This window comes from Hyaena hyaena, unplaced genomic scaffold (genome assembly GCF_003009895.1).
Source record: "Hyaena hyaena isolate Hyena2069 unplaced genomic scaffold, ASM300989v1 scaffold_835, whole genome shotgun sequence".
Classification (NCBI taxonomy): domain Eukaryota; kingdom Metazoa; phylum Chordata; class Mammalia; order Carnivora; family Hyaenidae; genus Hyaena; species Hyaena hyaena.
Genome location: NW_024081472.1, coordinates 47,811 through 72,117, shown reverse-complemented (window position 1 = coordinate 72,117; position 24,307 = coordinate 47,811). Strand labels below are relative to the sequence as shown.

The window sequence follows — 24,307 nt, the reverse complement described above, 5'->3', positions numbered from 1 at the left end:
GTTTATATGTGCTGAAGGCTAATACAAGCTTGAATGAATTTTCAAACTTAAAATTTGCCAATTTAGTAAAACTGTAAATCAGACAGGCTATGTTAGAAATGGTTTTTAAAATTACGTCTCACCAAATTTTTGTCTTAAAACCGAAATATATACTTGCCAAATTTGGTTGTGCTACTTAACTTCATTTTTAGTTGTGGTATTGATTCAAATTAAAATATGGATACAATTTTACCAAGAAAAGTTAAATCATTCGGGGGTAACTGATAATATATGTTTTAAATTTTATTTATTTTGAGAGAGGAAGGGCAGGGAGGGGGGGAGAGAGAGAGAATAGCAAGCTGCCTCCACACTGTCAGCACAGAGCCCACCGTGGGGCTTGATCCCGCCAGTCACTTGATCATGTCCTGAGCCGAAACCAAGTCAGACAGTTAACTAACTGAGCCACCCAGGCACCCTGATTTTTAATATGGATCTGGCATACGTAACATTAAACCTACAGGGTTCTTTCATGCATTTGTTTCCGAATCCCCTAGTGTGAGAAATGATCGATCTCGCATGTTTCTTTGATAGGCGTACGCAGGCAACGATCTGGAGGACCAGCTGAGGTCTGTGGCCAGTGTCGATGAGCTCATGACCATACTCTACCCAGAATACTGGAAAATGTACAAGTGTCAGTTAAGGAAAGGCGGCTGGCAGCATCATAAAGAACAGCCCAACACCAATGCAAGAACAGAAGAGACTATAAAATTTGCTGCAGCACATTATAACGCGGAGATCTTGAAAAGTAAGTATGGGGGAAAATAGTTGATAAGTTTTCATCAGCCCAGTGAAAGCCGCCAGCCTGTTTTTTTTTTTTTTTTTTTTTTTTTTTAAATTTCAGTGTTTGTACCACTAAATGTCTTTAGGGCTGAAAGCAAACAAAACAGAAATAAAGATTTTCAAAATATACCATTTTATGACTTCACAGTGACTGGTTAAAAGGATTTCTCAAAATGTAAAGACTAGAAAGATGTGTGCATATCAACACACTTCTTTTTTAAATTGAGGTGATATCCCAAAGCAAAATTTTCTAAAGGTGAAGATATATTTTACACACTCCGTCAGGTTAACAATTTAAACATTCTATATCTTACAAAATAATTGTACATAGATTTTCTAATTTGGATTTAGAAATGCTGAATTTATAAATCACCCCAGATCATCTTTCCAGTGACTTCTTCTTGCCTTATTGCTTGACAGGTGGACTTTGGGAAAGCTACTAAAAGATCTAGCAGAAAGGGCCACAAAAATTACTATGCCGGGTAAAGTGGCATGGTATGAATGGGTGGCCTACTTTTAAAAAATAACTGCCTTCAGTTGTTAGATATGAATCACTCTCAAGGTTTGAGATTGCAATTTATTTCCAAACAAATGCACACAACATGGCTTCATGCTTTCTTTCTAAAAATTTCACTCGCAGGAAAATATGGGAAAAATAAGCTAAAGTATTTAAGAAGTACATCACGTATAATGCAGATTTAAAGGGTCAGCAGTGCTATAGCTAACCTACTAACCCACGGGAAACAGAATTCCAAGAGTATAAAAGGAACAGGAAAATTTGACTTTCCTGAAAGTTCTGGGTCCATGTCCCGCTTGATGGAAAATACCCTTGCCTTTCAAGTAGCCACAAGCATGACATTTCCCAGAGCTGCCAAGCAGCCTGCCTAAAAACGATCTTTCAATTCAGTCCAAACCCATAGCCATTTTCTCATTTACATCTCACTTTAAAAAGAAAAATTAAATCATGTTTGTATTTGCTCAGAGACCACAAAAGTAGTACGTGCTATATAGCAGATGAGCGCGACTCTCTCTGCAGGGCCTGCGAAGGTCTATATATTAAATCTTCATTTTCGTAAGCAAAGAAAACCAAACATAAATGCTGTAGAAAACAGGCATCGTTTCAAGAAAGTATAATCCTACTTTAGCTTGTTACATGGCTGTAGAGATCTGCTTTTTAAGGGGCGCCTGAGTGGCTCAGTCAGTTGGTTAAGCGTCTGACTTCGGCTCAGGTCATGATCTCATGGTTCGTGGGTTCGAGCCCCACGTTGGGCTCTGTGCTGACAGCTCAGAGCCTGGAGCTGCTTCAGATTCTGTGTCTCCCTCTCTCTCTGACCCTCCCCTGCTCATGCTGTCTCTCCCTCTCAAAAATAAATTAAAAAAAAAAAAAAAAAAGGAGATCTGCTTTTTAAGAAAATAAGTGCCCTGTTAAATATTATATTGTATTCTGGGTTACAGGGCAATTTGGGATCCTGTCAACTCCTTGATTTATTTACTTATTTATTTTAAATGTTTTTATTTACTTTTAAGAGAGAGCGTGAGCAGGGGAGGGTCAGAGAGAGAGGGAGACACAGAATCTGAAACAGACTCTAGGCTCTGAGCTGTCAGCACAGAGCCTAACACGGGGCTCAAACCCGCGAACCGTTGAGATCACGACCTGAGCCGAAGTCAGACGCTTAACCGACCTGAGCCGCCCAGGCGCCCCTCCTTTTTTCTTTTCACATTACGGATCGTCCTTAAATCGGAAATGTGAAGTGGAATGTGACTTCTGACGGCCTGAGGCTCCTCGCCCTCGCTGGCTCCTGTGTCACTCACGGCCCCCCTGTGCCCCGACAGGTATTGACAGCGAGTGGAGGAAAACTCAGTGCCTGCCGCGTGAGGTGTGTATAGATGTGGGGAAGGAGTTCGGCGCGGCAACAAACACCTTCTTTAAACCCCCGTGTGTGTCCGCCTACAGATGTGGAGGCTGCTGCAACAGTGAGGGCCAGCAGTGCATGAACACCAGCACCAGCTACCTCAGCAAGACGGTAGGTGCAGCCCGGCCCGGCCCTGTCCCCCGGGGGGCACATTGTGCCCGTCAGAGCTGCTGACATTCTCTTTGGGGAATGCGGTTAGTTTCTCAAGGGCCTGCGATGTGGATGAGAGCATCTCACAAAGAAAGTAACTGACCTTTAGGAACTCTGTTCATAACAGCAGAATCCGAGCCAAAGGAGGAAAAGAATAAATATACTTAGGGAGGGGTGTATGAGAGAGAGAGAGCTAAATATTTTCCTTCGGCAATAAATGACTATTAAATGGTTCAGTCTTCAGATGATAGAGATACAGCACAAAGTACACGTTCAAAACATACGCCGAAATGCAGGTGTTCTGTGAAACGGTGCGATATTGAAGTTAAGCCAGTGCTCTCAGAGCGTTCATTGTGTCCACCTAGGAAGCCAAGAAAACGTTCTGACGCCAAATCTCAAGGATTTTGAATTCCCCGTGAAGTCCCATCACACGAGATGTTAAGCTTCTAACAAATCACCAAGAAACACATCTTAAGGTTGGGTTTAGATCTGGGGTTTTCGGGGCGGATGCACTGAGCTGCGCGGTGGGTCGGCCATGGAGGAGGGGGAGGCTGTCGGGGGGCATGTGTGTGCTGGGGACAAGCACGGAGCGTTGCTGGAAGTGCTGTGATCACCGGCCTCTGCACACGGATGTCTGGACGCTTCCTCAGAGACAAAGCCGTGTTTGCCTGAAAGGCGCTTCTAGTCACTTTTGAGAGGTGGAGTAACATAGGTAACTGGCTACATTCGGAACTGTACTTTGACCTTCAAAGTGGAAAATAATTTCCAAAACGGGATGCTCGGTTTGATCTGTACCGTGTGGGATGACCCCAGAGTCACGCTTTTAGTCAAATAACGGTCTATACTTAGATCACAGGTGAGAGAAACGTCTTCTCTTACAGACCTAGCTGATCAAAAGTTTGGATCCCACTAATAAAAATCTGCTCTTATTGTGATAGAACTAAGTAGAAATGACTACCTCAGTTTTGTCAGCTGTGTTTTCCCATCTGGTTGGCAGTTTCTAAAATGTTTACTGCAGTGATCCTTTGGCCTCCCGAGTTTGCAGACACTGCCCTGTTATGCAACCCAAATTGCTTTTTTTTTTTTGGAAAAAACAGTCATTTTTCTTTTTATTGCTCATATACCTGATGAAGGAACAAGCCGTTTCAGATACTGAGACTCGCAAGAGGAAACAAAAATTCTCAAACTGTGTTTTCCATTCCATTTACCGCTGCCAAAACTCTTAAGATTAAAAAAAAAAAATCTAAAAAGTGACCCCTTGGGGCCTGGTGTCTTCTCTGTTATCATCATAATTCAGCACTGCCAGGAGGAGTTCGTTATTCTGGATGAAGCAGGATACTCCCAAATACATGCAGTTAGAAACTTCCTGAGGAGAGTCTTTGCCTGTGGGTCACAGCGTAACAGTCCAGTGTGTGATAAAATTCTAATATTTTAATGGAATAATAGCATCATTGTAGTGTTTGAGCACAATAACACTTCTTTGCTCATTCCCCTCTTCTTTATCAAACCGTGTTTAGGAATTTGGTAGCTGAGGAGGTGGAGATTTACTGTACACTATTCTGAATAAAATGCTACGAATTTCACAGGTTTTACTGGATAATAGGCCTTTATCCCATCGTAACCCTGAAGTATAACAGGATTTTAAAAATCCTTTTATAGGTGTTGGAACTAAACACCATTTTTGTTTTTGTTCTAAATTTAACTACTTATTCCAGTGGGATAGTCTCCAAAATGTAACATTCATGTTTAAGGAGATGTTAAAATTAAAATTGTCACTGCTCTCATGTTTAAGCTGAAGTCCATAAAAGGATTTTTGGCCTTCTGAGTTTTCAAAGTTAGAGAATATACATGCGTGTGATTTGGAAAATTACCTTTTTAGAGTGCCTTTTATAGCATATATTTTAAATATTTCCATTAAGCAATATGATATTGACCCTAGATTATATTATCATTTTGGTTGACCTGAAGGAAGTCCAGATAAACCGGTTGCAGTTTCCAAAGACCAGAAGACTAGAACTGTTTTAAAAATGGGATGATATAGAATAGTCTCAAAAGTTAGATTTTGAAGAATTGTTTCATGAAATAAAATGTTATCTACAAAGAGCTCATTATTTGCCATTTCAAATATGCCTTATTGGATTTGGTTGGTGGATGAAACTTTATGGTTAGAGTGCTCATGTTGTAAAGGTGGAAAGTTGAGTAATAACTGTCTTAGCACTGGGGTTGCGTTTTGTTCCTTTCTGGAGATTCCTGTCTTCTTAATTTATTTTCTTGATGAAAATCCGTTGCCAGTTGACAATACGTAAAGCTGTTTTTCATTACTAATTTCTTCCACAGATTCTTCTGTGATTTCTTGTTAAGTTGATAGAAAAAATAATTTTAAATGAACTTTCTTTGGGGCGCCTGGGTGACTCAGTCCATTAAGTGTCTGATCCTTGATCTCGGCTCAGGTCATGGTCTCGCAGTTCGTGGGATCAAGCCCGTGTCGGGCTCTGGGCTGACAGTGCAGAGCCTGCCTGGGATTCTCTCTCTCCCTCTCTCTCTGCCCCTCCTCCACTCATTCTCAGTCATATGCACTCTCTCTCAAAATAAATTTTTGGTAAAATTTTTGGTAAAAAAAAAAGTCATACTTTATAATATTTATTAAACATTTTAATATTTAAATTACCTGTTACAAACTTTATCTTCTTTAGATACAGATGCTCAGGCATTTTGTGTAATAGTTCCTCTGACATACTCTTCATTCCCCCGCACCACGCTCAGCCCAAACAACACCCTGGTCCTGGGGTTCCCCTCTGGACGCATGTCTTCATCTCCAGTCAGGAGCACGGGGGTCGTCCTTGACCTCTCGCTGCTCTCGTCACACATGCAGCCTGTCACCAACGCGATGTGAGTTTTGTCCCCTAAGTATCTTGAATCCCCATGTCCACCACCATCACTCTAGTCCAACATACTTTTCATGCTTTTTCCAGATAATGAAAAGCCAGTCTCTCTGCTCTCCTGCTTCCATTTCCCCTCTTCCCCATCTATTCTCTTAATTGCCTCCAATGGGATATTTTTAGAGACACAAGACTGATGGTGTTTGCTTCAGTGAGTTCCCACTGCTCTCAGAATACGACCAAAATCTTTATCACAGCCTTGATGGTCTGCTTGGCTCTCTAGCACCATCTGACAGAATTGTCCCTTGTGCTTACTTTCTGTGCTTTCAAATGCCCCGGGGTCCTGGGAACCACCGTGCCCCCTCTGGGCCAGGATCTTTGCTCAGACTCTAGCTTCTAGTCTCCTCCTTGCTGGAGGACCAGTTCTTCCAACCCCCATCACATGACTCAAGAAGTCCTTGGGGGAGACTCTTCTGACCTCCATGATTGGATCCTGTGTTTCTCTTAAATTCTGTATAGTTTCCCATACTTTTCTTTCACTGCACTTACTACAGCTTATAAATCAGTTGATAACAATATAGCCATTATTATATTGGCTGCCCCCTCCATAAAGCCAAAAGCAGGTCTGTGTCATTCATCAGTTTCCTGAGTATCTACCACGACGTTAGCATACAACTTCCTTTGAAACCACATGTAAACTGGATCCTACCATCAGAAAAAGATGAAAATATGGACAAACCCACAGTATTTTTACCCCACATTTACAAGGAGGTGCCTTCCTTACCCTAGTCCTTATCTGTTGAACCAGATTTTAAAACAACTGCCTTGAAGGTTAATAATAATAAAATAGTTGATTAAGTCACCTGTGTAATTTTGAGAGAGAAAGGGCATGCACAAGAGCAGGGGTGGGGGGGAGAGAGAGAGAGAGAGAGAGAGAGAGAGAGAATCCCAAGAAGGCTCCGTGCTGTTAGTGCAGAGCCTGACATGGGGCTCGATCCTACAAACTGAGAGATCATGACCAGAGCTGAAATCAAGATACAGAGGCTCAACCTCCTAAGCCACCTGGGTGCCCCAACTCACTTGTGTAATTTTTAAATAAATGGCTCCTGTTGTCTAATGAAATATATATGCTATAAGTTTTAGAAAAATATTTTTAAATGTTTTTTTTAACAGAAAATTATCCTCCTTTTTTTCCCATTCATAAATGATAGGGAACAAAAGTCACCATTCTGGGGGTGCCTGGGTGGCTCAGCCAGGTAAGGGTCCAGCTTCAGCTCAGGTCATGATCTCCTGGTTTGTGAGTTCGAGCCCCGCGTCAGGCTGCACACTAACAGTGTGGAGCCTTGCTTGGGATTCTCTGCCTCTCCTGCTATCTCTCCCTTCTCCCCCTCCCTCTCCCTCTCTCTCTCTTCCCCTCCCTCTCTCTCTCAAAATAAATAAATAAATAAACTTTAAAAAAGTCACCCTTCTATTCTTCTTATCATTGTCTTACTAAACACATGCTTACATTACACAACATGTACCAAGTAGATATGAGGAGTGCCTTGAGTAAAATCTAAACGTGGAAAACAGAACACCATTGTTAGTAAACACAGTCAGTGAATGTAGTCTTCAGCAGATCATTAGTGGTTTTTCTGTGACCAGTGAATACTTGTTCCCCACAGTGGGGTGATTATGTCCCGTGTTTACCTCATTGATGCCAGAGTGAAAGCACTTGTTCAAGGATGAGTGTGCTTGCACAACAGCACACACACTTGTCTGACACGCTGGAAGCCTCACATGGTTGCAGTCTTCAGAATGTGTAAGGCTTCCCTGCTATGAGCGTTTAGTGCTAAGTTTCAGGTATGTGTAGGTGAACCAGAATTTTGTCCAATATATTTTTCTACAGGAAAACGAAATCTACTTTAGATCATATGGGATTAGTTCTTACTGTATTTCATTCTCTTGCACCTCCAGGCTCCATAGAATTTAGATTTCCTTTTATAACAGATTTATGATGTTGAAATCATTTCACCTGCCTCCTCCAGTCACCTGCTCATACAAAAAATCAGGAATTTGCCTATAAAATTTTTGAGGCCTGTTCCTTGCTGTTGGTTGATGTGGTTTTCTCAAGTTTCTCTTGGCTCTTTTATGATAGGTTTGATATGTGCAGTAATCACAATCCCCACAAGTTGTGATCTGCAGAGCGGTAGTGTTTTTAAACGTGTGCATCACTGTAAGAGCAGACTGGCCTCATCTGGTCTCATTCACACTCTGCAGCTCTTCAGCAAAGTTTGAATTAAAAATTTGAAGTGCTTTGAAAACAAGGTACTTAGCCCTCAAAGCTCTTGCCCCAGGACACGTTCTTTTCTGAGTCCACACCTTCTCCTTGGGTTTCCGCATCTACACTAGTTTGCTCTTCATGGGGATTACTCCAAAACCCTTATCCAGCTCAGACTTCTCTCATGGCCCCCATACTCAACCCTGTGACGCTGCTTCCTCTTTGATGGTCACAGAAAGTGTGTGCCATATTGGAGTTTATGATCTCTTCCCCCACACCCACCCCACCTGCACAAATAGACAAGCAATAAGCCTTTTCCTCTTCTGGTATTCTCTGTCTTGGTAAGTAACACCACTCCTCTTGTTGGTTAGTCCAAGCTATTCTTCCTTTCGCTACAAGACCAATCAATTGCTGTGAAATCTGTCTTCCAGACGTGGCTAGAACGCATCCAGTGTCTTCAACCTGCTGATCCCCCTCTGATCTAGGCCACATTCATCAATCACCTGGGCCATCCTAGTACCTGGTCCTGTGTCTCCACTCTTACTTCCCTCCAGTCCGTTGGCCACATTATAGCAGTGAGTTTTCTCTTTGCTCATTGCTAAGTCAGTGACTGTGCTAGCATTATTCTTTTTTTTTTTTTTAAATACTTTATTTATTTTTGAGAGAGAGATAGAGACAGCATGAGCAGGGGAGGATCAGACACAGAATCTGAAACAGGCTCCAGGCTCTGAGCTGGCTGTCGGCACAGAGCCCAATGTGGGGCTCGAACCCACGAACCTCGAGATCATGACCTGAGCTGAAGTCCGACGCTCAACTGACTGAGCCACCCAGGCGCCCCACTAGCATCATTCTTATTTGTTGATGCAAATGTTCTAAATCGTTAAATATTTTGAGCAATACTCTCCTTAAGGTGTCTTCTTTAGGTTAAATTCATCACCATGGTTCACTAGGCCCTCCCTGTCCTGGCTGCCATTGTAATCTGCAGCGTCAGTGGCCACTGCTCTTTCCCCCAAATACTGCTTTCCACAAGGACCCAAATGCTCTCACTCCTTAAATTATGTCACTGTCTCCTACCTCAGAGTCACTACAATGCTGTCCTCTGTGTTTGAAACAACTTCTTATACACTGCCTTGGCTTCTCCACTCATCTAGCTAATTTCTACTCATCTTCAAGCCTATATATGGATGTCACTTCCAGGGCATCATGTTATCTGCTCCGTAGCATCTTTTATTGCCCATATGATAACATCATTACCTTATCTGTCAGACTGTTTTAGTTCCTAAGCCCTAAACTCCACAAAAGAAAAGATTGTGTTTGGTTATTACCCTGAAGCATAGCACAGTCATAGGCATGTGGGAAACACTAACACTCAGTTGAATGAATAAAGGAAAAAGAACAGATTTGGAGTCAAGAGTAGAGTTGGGAATATGCTGATTTTGAAAAATCTGAGTTATTTCTAAGTGGAGATACCAGAAGACAATTGGGCATGTAATTCTAGAATTCTATAGCAGTGATTGGCTCCCTCGCTATAGCTATGAGAGGAAACATCATATTGATGAATGTTGTGGGAGGCTGTGGTATACTTGTTACTATGTACAGAATTCATATAAAAGCCAGTGCCAAGGGAAAGCCAGCATTCGGTCATTGATAGTCCCATCCATTTCTCCTTCTAATTTTATAATATCTTCCCTTCTCCCACCCAAAGAATCCATTGAGATCTTTTTTAATAGTAAAAGCAATTATTTTCGTTTAAATTCCATTAAGAGCTGTGGTGCAGGACGTAACTGTGGGTGCTTCATACCCTGCTCTATAATGGGTACCTAGCGATGTAGGAACCCTGCATTCATGGAGCTCACAAGTTAGCAGGGAACGTCAACATTTATCAAGCAAATAAAAGTAGCCTAAGCATTGTGAAAAAGAAGTAAGTGCAAGGGTTTGTGGAAGTGCATATCAAGGAGAACACGGCATGAAACTCCTGAAGGCAATGTTTTCATGCGTGTTTTAACATTTTTACTAATATTGCAGCTTGTAAAGGCTTATACCTAAGTAATAGCTTTCCTAAGCATATATTTTATTATATTTTTAATGTACTGTAAATGGGAGCATGTGAGGATCTCTTTACAACACAAAAGGAAGTTTCTTACTGCTGTATTTTCTGAAGGGGACAAAAAAGAGTTTTTGTTCTGTTCAAGGAGTTCCAGACACAACCTGTAGCAACAAAAGTCACCCACTAGAATCATATAAATGTTAAAGACATTGTACCGTAAGTAACATCAAACCCACCTTTTTTATAGACACTTCCTAGAATGTTTTCTTTACGGGGCTCCGTGGAGGGCAGGTTACTAGCATGTGCAAGGAAACCCGCCACTAGTTGAAACCACAGGCCATGCGAGTTCCAAAGGGAACTAATGGGTCACAATTGCTCCGAGTCCCCCCTGCTGTCTGCTTCTGAGAAGTCGACTGGGTGCCTTTTTGACCTTCTTCCTAAACATAGGCCTTCCGTCTATGTTCTTACGAGAAGTTGCGTATTTAAGACCTATAACTAAAAACCAGAAAGTGAATTTTGCAGGAGATAAATTATTTGATGACTCAAATAAAAGCAGAAGAAAGTCATCTGCATTGGAGACAAACGCTTGGATTAAAAAAGTTATCTCAATGTTAGTTTTGACCTTACATAGTTTTCCCAAAGATAGGAATGAAAAAGAAGACCTACTAAGCCCGTGGGGCTTCTCTGGAAATCTTGGGGTTAGAGCTCCAAGAACTGTCCCCTCTTTGCTGTGTTCGGTAGTGCCAGAAGGACCCAGCTCGCTCTGGAAACCGGGTCCCCCTAGCCCATGCTGATGGACATGCACAGCATTATTTAAAATTCTGTGTTGCCATCCGGAAAAAAAAGAAAAAAACTATTACATTTATTATTCCATAAGGAAATAGTGTAAGCGTATATATTAGCAAAAACATTCCAGATTATATCTGTGTTCAACTGAGTGCTTTATAAAATTTTCTTTTACAGCGAACTTTATTAAAACCCAGGTAAAAACGTGCAGCTATGGAATGAAACTTTGAGGTATTGTTTTGCACTGCAGCAGTTCGAAAGATTCCATTCATATGTATTCAACAAGTGGAATGCGATTTGTTTGGAATCTTTAGCTAATTAATAGTTGGCAAGTGCAGTTGGAAATCAGGTTTTGTCCAGATGTGGGGAAAAGCTCTCTACCAATACCAGTTATCAGAAGTCTAAGAATCACCTTTGCCTTAAGAAAAAAAAAATAATGCATCTGTTAAATAACCCCCTTTTTCCAACTCTACAGATTTTTTTTAACAGTTTATTTTTATTTTTGAGAGAGAGAGAGAAGGAGCATGAGCGAGGAAGGGGAAGAGAGAGAGGGAGACACAGAATCTGAAACAGGCTCCAGGCTCTGAGCTGCCAGTAAAGAACCCAATGCAGGGCTCGAACCCACGAACTGCAAGATCAGAACCTGAGCTGAAGTCAGACGCTTAACCGACTGAGCCACCCAGGCGCCCCCCCAACTCTAGGCCTTGATCATGTGTACAAATTTGATTCAGTATTTCTAACACTCCTGGATTGGGATTTCTAATTGTAGCATTGTGTATGCATTTTATGTATAACAATATGTAAAAATTAATTCAGTACCAAACAATCTGTTAGGGTCGGCTAGCCTGTCATCTCCCCGACCCAATGGAAGTTCTCTGCCCCTGGACAGTGGCCCTGTGGTTGGTCCACTCACTTGAGAAGCTGACAGTGAACCTCAATTTTCACCTTTTTCCATTTTTAGGAATTATTTAAGTGCTGTGTGATTTCTCTAAGTCATCTTACAGTCACTAACCATACTCTCCAGGAACTCCAGATTGCTTCTATACTTCATTAATGAACTCAAGGTTGAAATATTTAAATTAAATATGGCAATGAGATACGTGATGAAGAGAAACTAGTCATATTTCTGGGTATAAAGATGTTGTAAAGGGCGGCATCTTTTTGTTTCATATTTGTACCCACACAGACATCCCCTTGAAGTGTAATACTAATACTAAACCGCAGTCCTTCCTGCAGTAAGGAAGTTCTACACCTTTCTCTTGAATAGCCTGCAAGATAAGTAGAAATAGGAATTGTTGCTTTACAACTGTTGCTAGGCTGGTATAAACAGCCTATTGTTTCAGAATGTGGCTTTATTTGAAGTCCATTCTTGTTGGTGAGAATTGACTATTAAATACTCTTATTAAAGAATTCCAGTAGATAACAACTGGGAACCATTCAGTTGGAAATGCTTGGTGTTTCCTCTTGTTTATTACAGCTTTACAGAATACACACATTTTTTTATTTCCCCAATGTCCAGGCTTGTTTAAATGTCATCTTTTGATCTCCAAAACTCTTCAGACAGGCATATGCAGATAGTACTGGTCCATTATAAATTCTGTTACTCCTTAGATCCTAAGTTAGATACACGCTATTATCATGTACTGTTCAAGACCAGCTCACTTTACAGCATAAAACTATTTTAGGAAAATCATCGTGTTCAAAATATCGAAGTATAAATGTCATCATCCTCAATTAAGATTGACTGAGTCCACATCTATACATGGAATTGTTAGCTAATGCTGAACATCATACGTACATTTTGCACTCTCTGAGCTTACATCTAGAGTAGAGAACACTGTTGTGCACACGTGAAGGCACAAAACAGTTTAGTAGGAAGATTCTTGTTTTTTTGAAATATAAAGAGTTAATTTACTGTTTCAACAGCGATGTGCCCAGATAGAACTTGACTCCTTTGAAGGAAAGTTATAGTGACTGTGTTGGTTCAGATCTTTATATACTGGCAAGCACAGATTTCGAGAGGGTTAAGCTGTAGGTTCTTGCTTACTAACAGCATGTGTGATAAACTATTTGATAGTTTAAAACTTCTTACCTAGGACCATTATATGTGTATATGTGTGCATATATATGAGAGAGAAAGAGGGAAGGGGAGAGCGGGTTGCCTGTGACAAGAGTCATTGATTGATGACTTGAGAAGTTGCCAAGGCACCTGGTTCTCAGCATCTTATTGGTTCTCAATAGTTATTGAAAACTAAACAAGGTAAAATGTTAAACAAATCATTGTTATTCTAACAAAGATTCAGATCAATTTTGAAGGAGAACCATTGTTCAAAGAACACCACCACCATTATGATCCCTATTTTATGGATAACAAAATGGAGGCAAAGGGAAATGAGATAATTCTTCCAAGTCACGGAAGTAGTAAATTGCAGATGCAGGACTCAAATGTCTGTTTCTGAGACTCGGTTCTTGATTATTCGTCTAACTCTAGTAAAGGAGGGAAGTTGCTGGTTATTTGGAAATTATATTTAATTATTTGGGGGGAGCTGTGAATTTATAAAGTGATTCAAATTATTATTTTCTGTTCAAACAAGTTTACATTTCCAAAGCTCATACTATCTGATTAGGGTAAACGGTCTGTGGACACTCTTAGTAATGTAGGGAGTAAATATAGCTATGTACAATTTACAAACTGATCTATGAGTAAGGAAATGGAATTCACCATACTTCTTAAAAAGGGAGTGGAAACCTTATAATCATTTTAAATGTGAAAAGTCAATCAATCCACACACTTAAGACCAGTGAACAAAGAAACTGGAAAAAGGAAAGAGCCTCCTCAGTATAGGACAGGAGCCACGATAGGTACCATTGTGCTTACTGTGCACACGTACGGCATGCTCCCCTATATTTGGTAAGTTGGCAGATGAATAAAACTTATTTATCAAGAACCTTTCTACTTTTAATATTGGTCAAGGCATCTTTCTTTGGACCCTTAAATTTTGTCCACACTGACACACTCAAGTAGAGTATTAAAAAAAAAAAAAAGATCTGAAAAACTCAGGTAAGAATTTGGAGTTGGAACATGTGTTTCAAGAGAAGGAACTTTTTTTTTAAACTTTTCAGCCTCTTTTTTCCTTTAGCTGAATTAAATGAATTCAGCTGACCAGTTGCCTGCCTAGACTCAAATAAGAGAAATGAAACATAAGTAATTAAAATTTGGGGGTTTTATTTATTTCAACCTAAGTGAAATTTTTCTTTCCCATTCTCCTGTATAGTTTTAATACTTATGAATGTAGTTTTAATACAGGAAAAAATAGTTCTCTAACAGTGATTTTCCTTTAGTGCCTGTTTACCTGTCCCTTTAGTCAGTGAGTTCACAGACACAAATCTCTTCCACCCCTTGGAAGTATAGTTTTTGTTTTTTTCTTTCCAGGAAGGTGCTTTCTTAATGCATAGGAGTGCTCCCCTCCCACCAGAACATTCTTCAGAGCCCCCGTTCCTAAGGGTACACTCGGGACTCACGGGTGGGTCTTAACTGTGGACATCATCCCCCCAGCAGTGGCTGAAGGGGACCGAGATGTCTTAGCCCTTGGGAAACCTTGCGAGGGTGCCCTCTGGGACACAGCAGCCCCTGAGGGCGGGAACACCAGGCGCCCTTCCACAACAGCAGGGATCTCAGGCCGCGCAGCGTAGGCCACCCTTGCAGGGCTCCGTGCTGCCTCCTGTGGCTGGAGACAGCGTCAGATCCTGTAGCGATCACATGCATTCTGTAAGCGAAAACTGCCTCCTCTGGCCTGAGCCAACTGAGCATGTTCCCTCTGGTTACGGGAGGCCTGTCTTCTCTCCATGCCCCCCCACCCCGCTCCTGTCCCACAGCCCGGCCCCCCACAGGGCCTGGAGCTGCTCTGGTACCCAGTTGTCCTCAGTCTATCCTTACACTTCATTTCCCCAAGACTTTGGACCCCGTGACCACACACGCCTCTCTGAAGCCCTCTTCTCTTCTGGCGTCTCTTGGTTTAACAGTAACCCCGTCCTGACTCTCCATGTTCATGTCCTTCTTCTTCCCAGATGTATTTACTATTTCCTTTGCCTTTTTCACCCCTTCCCTGCACCTGTTCCCCAGGTTTCTATCAGACATTTTCTCCGTTCTTTCAGAATGACCTCTCCAAGTAATCTCATCGGTGTCCAAGATGTCAAGTGCAGCTTTCATTGATGGCTTTGAAATGGCTCTCCTAAGCTCTAGACACAAATCTAACTGCCTGTTAGACATAAGTTCTTAGGATTTTGTGAGCCAGCCTAGACATCTTCTTACCATTTCTACCATTACCCAGGGTTTAAATAATTTATACATTTTATACATACAGAAATTGAATAAGCAATTTATTAAACATACATTTCTTGTGCTATACTGGTTCTTACACAAGGGTCCTAAGATGTGATAAGCAGAAAAACTGTAGTGTACATAGACCCTGCAGAATTCTGTCTCTTAAAAGAGTGTTACCTAGTGCAAAGGATTTCTACCAGGGTGAAGGTGTCTTCCAGTGTGCATAAACAAATGTCTTTCTAGATAAGTAACTGGTCAAAGACATAATACTGGGATATGGTGAGGTCATATGTTGAGATTATCTGTGTATCATTTACAGTATTCTGGAGAATGTCTAGAATCTTGAGAATATGTGCAAAATATAATAAAAACATGTATGTAGCAATCAATATGCATATCAAACTCATTGACATTAGCATATGTAATTTTTATAACCATCCCATGAACAATGGGTCAAATGTTTCCTCAACTTGACTGATTTTTAATGAAATATACAACTTAGTTAAGTGACTTTTCCCCTCTTGTAATTTTCCAAACTTACAAGAGGGGTTGGTAATAAAATGCGTTGTTGGGGTGTGACTTTGTGATCCTTCCTCCTAAGGCACTTATGCTAATGAAGTAGCTGAATTTTTCAATGAATATATAATGTATTTCAAAAGTAGAAAACGTGAATTTTATAATTTAGATATCTCTGTATTTCTTCTTTCAAAATTCATGTCCATAAATCTCCCTGTTAGACTAAATGGGCAGCTAATTCTGTTCCCTGAAGATTTTCAATGATCTTCACGTGCTGGCATGAAAGTACAGTGAGGGGCTGAACCACAACGCCCTGGAGTTTGTCATCCTTTTCAGCCCTGCTCAAATTCCCTGAAAGGCACAAATAACACCAAACTCCTTCAGCTATCGTCCTATTACTACAGATGGAGCTTATCAAGCACATAATGGCCAGGACTTCACTTTTACCATGATTATTGATGTAGATTTTTTTTTTTTTTAATTTTAATGCTTTATTTTTGAGAGAGACAGAGCCTGGGTAGGGGAGGGTCAGAAACAGAGAGAGAGAGACACAGAATCTGAAACAGGCTCCAGGTTCTGAGCTGTCAGCACAGAGCCCCATGCGGGACTCGAGCTCCAGAACGGTGAGATCATGACCTGAGCTGAAGTTGGACATTTAACTGACTAAGCTACCCAGGCACCCCTAATAAGTTAGATTCTGAGAAACTTAAGAATTTAAATCTACTTAGTTTTACATAACCATTAATTTATTTGTGTATTCTACTTAAAATATTGACTTTGGAAAAGGAAGAGAAGAATTGAAGTTCTCATAAACAAGGCATTCCGAATGAGACTTTGAATTTTCAGACTATAACCTACAATCATGTATTATGTCCGACCTTACTATTTTCATAATGCCTGTGTCAAAGAGGAGAAACAAAGCTTTATCTACTAAGTGATGAGTGTTTTTAGTTTCTTCTAAACATAATAAATTCAGAAGATACCTCAGACAAATGTAAAACTGCTTTGAGGGAGAAATTTAGTTTGGAATGAAAATTGATTTCACATCTATGTATTTTATGTCTCTGTATTTGGTTTACATAGAATAGGATTTAACCAAAGATCTCTAGGTTGTGTGGCCAATAGCTTTTTACTCTTATATTAACAAAGATATTTATATCTGTGCCGCTTTTTAATAAACCCTGCAATAATTGAGGATTCTGAAAAAAATGCTTTTTCCCCAAACACACTGGTCTACTGCACCTCTGCTCCGTAATCCTTAGCTGGTTATCAAATATGCTTTGTAATAGTGACGTGAGAGAAGCATATGGACTATTTATTATTCTAATAAAGGATACTTACTGATTTATTTTTTTTTAATGTTTTATTTATTTCTAGGAGAGAGAGAGACAGCATGAGGAGGGGAGGGTCAGAGAGAGAGGGAGTCACAGACTGAAACAGGCTCCAGGCTCTGAGCTGGCAGTCAGCACAGAGCCCGACGCGGGGCTCGAACCCACGAACCGCGAGATCATGACCCAAGCGAAAGTCGGACGCTTAACCGACTAAGCCACCCAGGCGCCCCAGGATACTTACTGATTTAAAGCAAAACAGTTTTTACGGCGTAATCATAAACCAACTTCTGCAGCCTGCATGTGTATCATGAAGCACTATGTATCGTAAAGAATTAACCTCACTCTTTTTGGACTCCAGCATTTACCATAAAAACGCTGTCTAGCATCTATATAATTTTTTCTTCTTTTTGTCTCTTCTTTGTAGTTGTTTGAAATTACAGTGCCTCTCTCTCAAGGCCCCAAACCAGTAACAATCAGTTTTGCCAATCACACTTCCTGCCGATGCATGTCTAAACTGGACGTTTACAGACAAGTTCATTCAATTATTAGACGTTCCCTGCCAGCAACACTACCACAGTGAGTATGAATTAAATCTACTTTTTCTGTATCCTCTACTAATATAAAAGTATTTTCAAGTCAACATAGTTTATTAAAAGAATTTTTGTGAAACTTTCTATAATATACTTTGCATCAAATGCAAAAGACAAATTGGACAGTCTGCCATGAAAATAAAATCAAACTGAAACAGGGAAGCCCTTTTTATAGACAATCTAGTTAACAATATAAAGCAAGTATTTCTGTGGAATGATACACATCCCACCAATATTCTATTATCAGTAATTTAGCCTGATTGATCTAACACTCATGAAATCAAGTGTGCAAACTCATAAATGATGTTCTTCAAGCAAAAAACATTTAAGCCTCAGTAAGACTTTTGGTCCAAAACAAAAGGTAAATAGGAAAAAATTACTTCACATCTATTAGCATTCCGTTGTCTTTTTTCAATCTCAGTTGTCTTTCTCTGTCTATTCATATTGTTTATTTTAGCCAGGACTGAATATTGAAATGCTGATGAACTACTTGAAAGAAGTTTCTCTTACCATTATTTCAAATTAACATTCAAAGTACCATCTGTTACTCAAATTCCTTTCTCATCAAATTTTTTAGGCTTGTAAATGGCAACATTTGCTGCATTAGATCACATAGAAGGACCCGGAGACAGCATCGAGGGCGGACCCTGAATAGTGTCTATTGAGTCATTTTGCATTGTCATCAAAAATCTAGGAACTTTCTGTTCTGTGCCCCAACAGAAGGATTCAGCTCTTTGATCCTTAGGCTATCCAGTGCATGCAAACAACATTTACTAAGCTTTGACATCTATAACAAAATTTTCAATAAATTGATGGGCAAACATATATATTACCAAAAAAAAAAAAAGTTTTAGCCTTGCATTGTAGGGGACTTGACAATAAATGTGATAGGTTGAGAGCAGTCTTCCCCATTTCTCTTTACTTAGTGTGGCAGATAGGAGGCCTGATCTTTCCAGGGTCACTTAAACTAAGGATAGCGTCATTTGAGTGAAGTCTGTCCTTTGCGTGAGAACAGAAATCTCTTACAGGCTGCTGTGAATGAAACTGATGCTGCCGTACAGGGGGACGAGCATCCCCCCAAGTTGTTGTGTGTGTGAGTTCACTCACGCAGCTCTGAAAGTTGCCCCCTCCCCTGCCCCGTGGCGGGTGGTCGGTTCTGAGCACTTCAGCCGTTAATCCCCATGCTGACTGTTCCCAGAGTTATGATTTAAGATTGACTTAAAATATATCTGAATCTCCTCTATTGCTCTGTTTGTATTAGATATAATAGGTACAAAACTCAAAGATTAATTCTGCTTATTTCTAAATTATTCAAAGCACTTTTCTCTCCTGTTCTTTGAGGGCTTGAAATCATACGGCTGTCATTTCGCTTGTTTGTCCTGATTTTATTGGGGGGGGGGGAGATGGGAGATATTTGCTCCTTCCTAGACGTGTGGCTCCTTTCTGTCACTGCCATCCCCGCCCACTTCACTCCGTGTGCAGGTCTGACCTAATGCAGCGGTGTCGACGCCCATTTTCTCATGCCAGAACTTTCCCCAGCTCCTGTGTAATGTCACGCATAAGCTTCAGAAGGCATCACTCCCTCCATCTGACCACAAACTGTCCGTCGCTCTCAGCTGCTCAAAGACCTGCGCACAGATTACGTACCTCTGTGTCTTGCAATCAGACTTCCTTTCTTGTTTCACTTCTCATTTCTCACCACGTCTGGGTTTCACCAAGTCTCATTCCCTGAACACAGAGCTCATTTCCTGCCCTGTTTCTCCTTTCTGTCCTGGGCCTGGCTCACAATGAATTCCCTTCATGTTCTGCCTTCCCAAAGCCCCGTCCACTTCTCAGAGTTCAGGGAAGGGTCTCGCTCCGACGTTTGTCTTGCCCAAATGCAAGCCTCCTTTGCTTCCCAAAGGCCCGTGGCAATTACTGCATTTCCCTTGTCCTCACATGGATTTGTAGGGGTCCATAAACGTGGCATGTGCCACTGGGTGGTGAGCATTTCGGGTAGGTTTATAACCTCCACAGTCTCCAGCTAATAATGCTTGAAAATTATTGAGTCACTACTATACTTTCAGCCCTTCACATGCACGGTCTCACTGAGCTCCTCCCAAAAAGCATCTGTGAAGTTCGTAGTCATATTAGCTTTATCGTACAGATGAAGCAGGTAATCACACTCCAGAGTCAGGAACTAAAGAATACACTCAACTGATCAGCCAGTGCTTGTTAATATCAAATCACTTCTTTATCTGCAGTTTTGTAGCATTTGCACGTTTTCCTCAGATTTTCACCATTACTTACTCATATAACTACTGTGCCATAGGCTGTCGAAGGCTAGGAGAGACGAAAAGAACAAATCAAGCCTGTGCCTTACAGTGAGCCAGGTCTGAGCCTGAATTCAGGTTGGCACTAAGTCACTTTTTAAGGTTGGGTTATTTCATGTGTCTGTACTTCAGTTTGCTTATATGTAAAAGCACAAGGTTGTAAAGAGGAATGAATGAAGTACTCAGTGTGGTGCTTAGCCCAGTGCCTGGCGTCTAAGAGATAGCCAGTAAAAGGCAGATTGATTATTACCATTAAGATTCATATCTCATTCATCCATCTCCCTGTGTTTCCTCGTGGGTTTTTTTTTTTTTTATCACTATCTACAATAAAAAAAAAAAAGCATTTCACATTCCACATCAGTACTCACATGAATCTGTGTGGGTGCGATATCTATGTTTATTTAATATGCATAGAGCATACATAGTGTATAGATTTAAGTTAACTGTGTAACCTTACATGAAATTATAGTCATATATAACTGTAAAACAGAACATTATTTTAAAACACTTTCCTTTATTATAGAACTACCCAACTCTTTTTTCATGATCACCCCCTAAGATCCTTTTGCAGACCTTTTTTCAAATCTCCTCCCTCATAAAGTTTAAAACCATAAACCTATTCATATCACTTTATGTATCATATGTATATCTGGGCTTTATACATAAAAGAAGTAGGAAGTTTTTTAATGCAACATAGGACTAAAAATGACCCCAAAAATTATAGTTAAAAGTTAAATTAAAAATGTAAAAGCCATGAACATCAAACATAGTTTTGTAACAGTATTTGCTGATAAACCGTTAGGGCAAGTTATTTACTAATATAGCAGTAATATGTCATATTACATATGGAAAGTACCAATTGATATAAATATATAAAGATATGAATATATTTTTAAAGAAAGCATTCCAAATAGTCATCTTTCCAGGAAAAGGATACTTTTTAAAATAATCTACGTAACATTCTTTAGAAAACATCTTTTGCTTCATATAAGAAAACAACCTGTTACTTCTATGACTTTTGGATGCTCACTTAGTGTTACCACCTTGTTTTTCGCAGCATTTGACATACTAATGGCTTGAATAACTTCTGTAGAACTAAATAATAAAAACTATTTTTACTTATTTCCCTAAGCTCACGTCACCCACAAAACCCCAGGGATCAAGCACTGGCAACAGCCCCAAGGCAGCCCACAGGCAGCTGTTGCTCTGTGACCTTGAGATGGAGCACTCAAGTCAGAGAAGGTCCTTCGGTGACAGCCCTCTGTTCACTATAATTTTATAACCCTTATCTTGCATACACTTTGGATATCTTCAAGGCCAAGGCTGCTCACGTGACAGCCCATAAAGCCCAGCAGAAATTAAATACTGATTCAGAAGCTTTTGTTGGGTTTTGGAGAGCCAAAAACCACTGCAACATTGAAGATTCTTCTGCCCCCGTAACCAGTTTTTACTCCCTTATTGATGATACTGTCCCCATGTGAATGGGGCATGACGCATGCAGATACTTTCTCCTTCTTTTCTGTTTCTCTCTCTCTCTCTTTTTTTTTTAATGTTGGTCTCCACTTATTGTGAACTGTGGCCCACAATTTAATTAAAAACTACTTTCATAGCGATTTATGTATGATGAATATAGAGCTATGTTATAAAACCTTTTCTTAGAAATAAAAGGAATTGGGCCGCCTGGGTGGCTCCGTCGGTTAAGCGTCCAACTTCGGCTTAGGTCATGATCTCACGGTTTGTGGGTTCGTGCCCCGTGTCAGGTTCTGTGCTGACAGCTCAGAGCCTGGCGCCTGCTTCAGATTCTGTGTCTCCCTCTCTCTCTGACCCTCCCCTGCTCACACTGTCTCTCTCTCTCTCTCAGAAATAAAAACATTTTTAAAAATTTTTAAAAAAGAAATTAACAGGAATTGCCACCACAGTGGCCAAAATTAAAAATAATGACAAAAGCTAGTTCTGGAGAGGACGTGACGCCATGCTCATGTTAACGGGAATGTAAAATGGCATAGCCACTTTGCAAACCGTTATGGCAGAGTCTCAAGAACTTAAATATACACTTCCAATATCATCCATAAATCATCTGAAAACACATTTACACACAGTAACTTGCACACAAATGTTCACAGAAGCTTCGTTAGCCAGTAACTAGAAACAAGACAAATATCCGTCAGAGGGGAATGCATAAGCAAACTGTGGTCCATGCATACAGTGGGACATTCCTGAGCAGTACAATCCACATGAGCTGTTGACACGCCCACCAGGAATGGGTCTCCGAACACCAAGCTGAGTAAAGGAAGCTAGACTAAAAACTACATGTTACATGATTCAATTTACATGAACCCTCGAGAAGACAGATATCATCTAGATTCAGAGAAAGCACTTTGGGAGTTGCCTCATGTGGTGGGGACTGACTAGAAGGAGCAAAGGGAAACTTTGGGCGATAAAACATTCCATATTTTGATTGTGGTGATAGTTACATGGGTGCATACGTTTGTAAAAAAAAAAAAAAAAGTGAATCTAAAATACAAGCATTTTACCGTATGCCAATTTTTTCTCAACAAAATGGGGCTCTGAAAAGCCAAGAGAAATAGACCTGTTTTATTAACCTGTTTTATTAACTATAGTTTTGAAATTCATGTAGGTTTATAACGGTAGATAGCTTAAAATCTTTATGATAATGAAGTCAGATATTTTAAGGTTCTCATGAGTCCCCAGCAGGTAGGAGCTCCCAGTCCCCATTTGTAGAGAGTTTGAAATTTCCCTGCCCCGCCCCAGCCCTGCGGGCTCACCAGCCACTGTTGGGATGAAGACAACATCCCTTTGTCAGGTGCGTAGCATTCAACTCCCAATACGAGGAGATTAAATGAGTAGCAGACCATTTGTTCTGTTACTTATGAAGAAGTATAATTCAGTAAATAAATGCATTTTTCATAAAGTGAGGCATGTATCAATAACTGCTGCATCTCTAACTTGGGCCGAGAAAGCTCCGAGGCAGTGTGAGAGAGGATACACATGAGCATGGCTGCTTCTGGCCTCAGAGCACATGCACAGTCACAGAGGGACGACACGGGTTCATATGATGATCACTGTATGATTTTATGAAGTGTTTCCACGCACCAGGCACCCTCCACACGGGACCTCATGCTCACCCCAACCCCACGAGGTGGCTGCGTGGATGGTCCACACACCGACTTCAGGCTGGAAGCGTGCACACTGCAGGCAGCTTCCGGGTTAGAAAACTCATTTTATGCTGTGAGTTTTGCTAACTTCTGTCAACTTTTTGTGACTCATTTTCCTCATGTACAAAACATAAATTCTAATGTTAGGTACAAAAATGCAGCGTAACATTTATAACCTAACCCTCACAGCCAGCCTCTTCAGTGACATGACGCTGTGTTATGTGTTAGTCTGGTATTGTAGAAGAACGTAATAGAGTAAGAGTGATAACGAGAAAGAGGACGACAACATCCAATACATAAGGACACAGTGACGTTTATACTCAGTGACACCCCGCCCCGTGTTGGCCCAGTGCCTGAAGCCTGACAGTTGGCATTCAATAAACTTTGGTTGCTATTTTTACAGACATTCTCCAAATGAGAAAAGAGTATTAGGAATGTTACTCAGCACATAACAAAGCTGAACAGCTAAGAAAAGTGCCAGAAAAAAAATTCAAGTCTTTTTCATCTCTTAAACCCATGCTCTCCCCCAGGATCTTACAGTATGTACAAAAAAAAAAAAATTTCAAGTCTCAATATCAGTACCAAGATAGATCAGAAATTCCAGAGGTAGAAGGGATTCTTTCTAGAAGTGGTTAGATATCAATGTTCAAGTTGATGTTTTCATAGATTATTCTCTTTCCTTCCAATTACTTCCTCCCGTATTTTCCTTCTGCTTGAACTCCATGCATTCCTATGGGCCCTTACATGGGAAGGAAGAAGTCTCTTTCCGTGGAGGGAGTCACCTGTGATTAAGAAGTGATGCCATAGATTTTGTTACTTTATAGAAGTAGTGTCTATTCATTCATGAGATGTTTATGCTGAGTCTTACATGTGTGTCACATCATCCTAGTGAGGGGTATTTTTAAAAATGGATAATTCCTTAACTAAAGCAGCTCTGTGCCAGAGTACAAACACAAGTACGTCTAATACAATAAGTACATAAATGTACACTGTGCTCTGCTTTATTAAGTCATTCATCAAACACTGTGTGTCTACTTGTTATTGCCATTATGCTGGGCTGGAGAGGAAGGGAGACAGGCTCGCTCTTCTAGAAAAATCCTGTGAGTCAGTTCATCCGAGTCAGACAGATGAACACAGGGCCAGAGCTGGTGTGGGCTGCATCCCTACTGCCCAGCACAGGATGCCCGAGTCTCTAGAGGTAGAG

The 24,307-nt window shown here is 40.7% G+C and overlaps 1 protein-coding gene across 1 annotated transcript in view; it reads left to right on the top strand.

Annotated features, from left to right (window-relative positions):
• VEGFC (vascular endothelial growth factor C) overlaps window positions 1-24,307 on the top strand; it is a 108,387-nt gene that overhangs the window by 70,625 nt on the left and 13,455 nt on the right. The window contains exons 4-6 of the mRNA XM_039219795.1: window positions 571-784; window positions 2,653-2,843; window positions 17,450-17,601. Coding sequence (XP_039075726.1) covers window positions 571-784; window positions 2,653-2,843; window positions 17,450-17,601 — 557 coding nt within the window. The remainder of the gene's footprint in view (window positions 1-570; window positions 785-2,652; window positions 2,844-17,449; window positions 17,602-24,307) is intronic.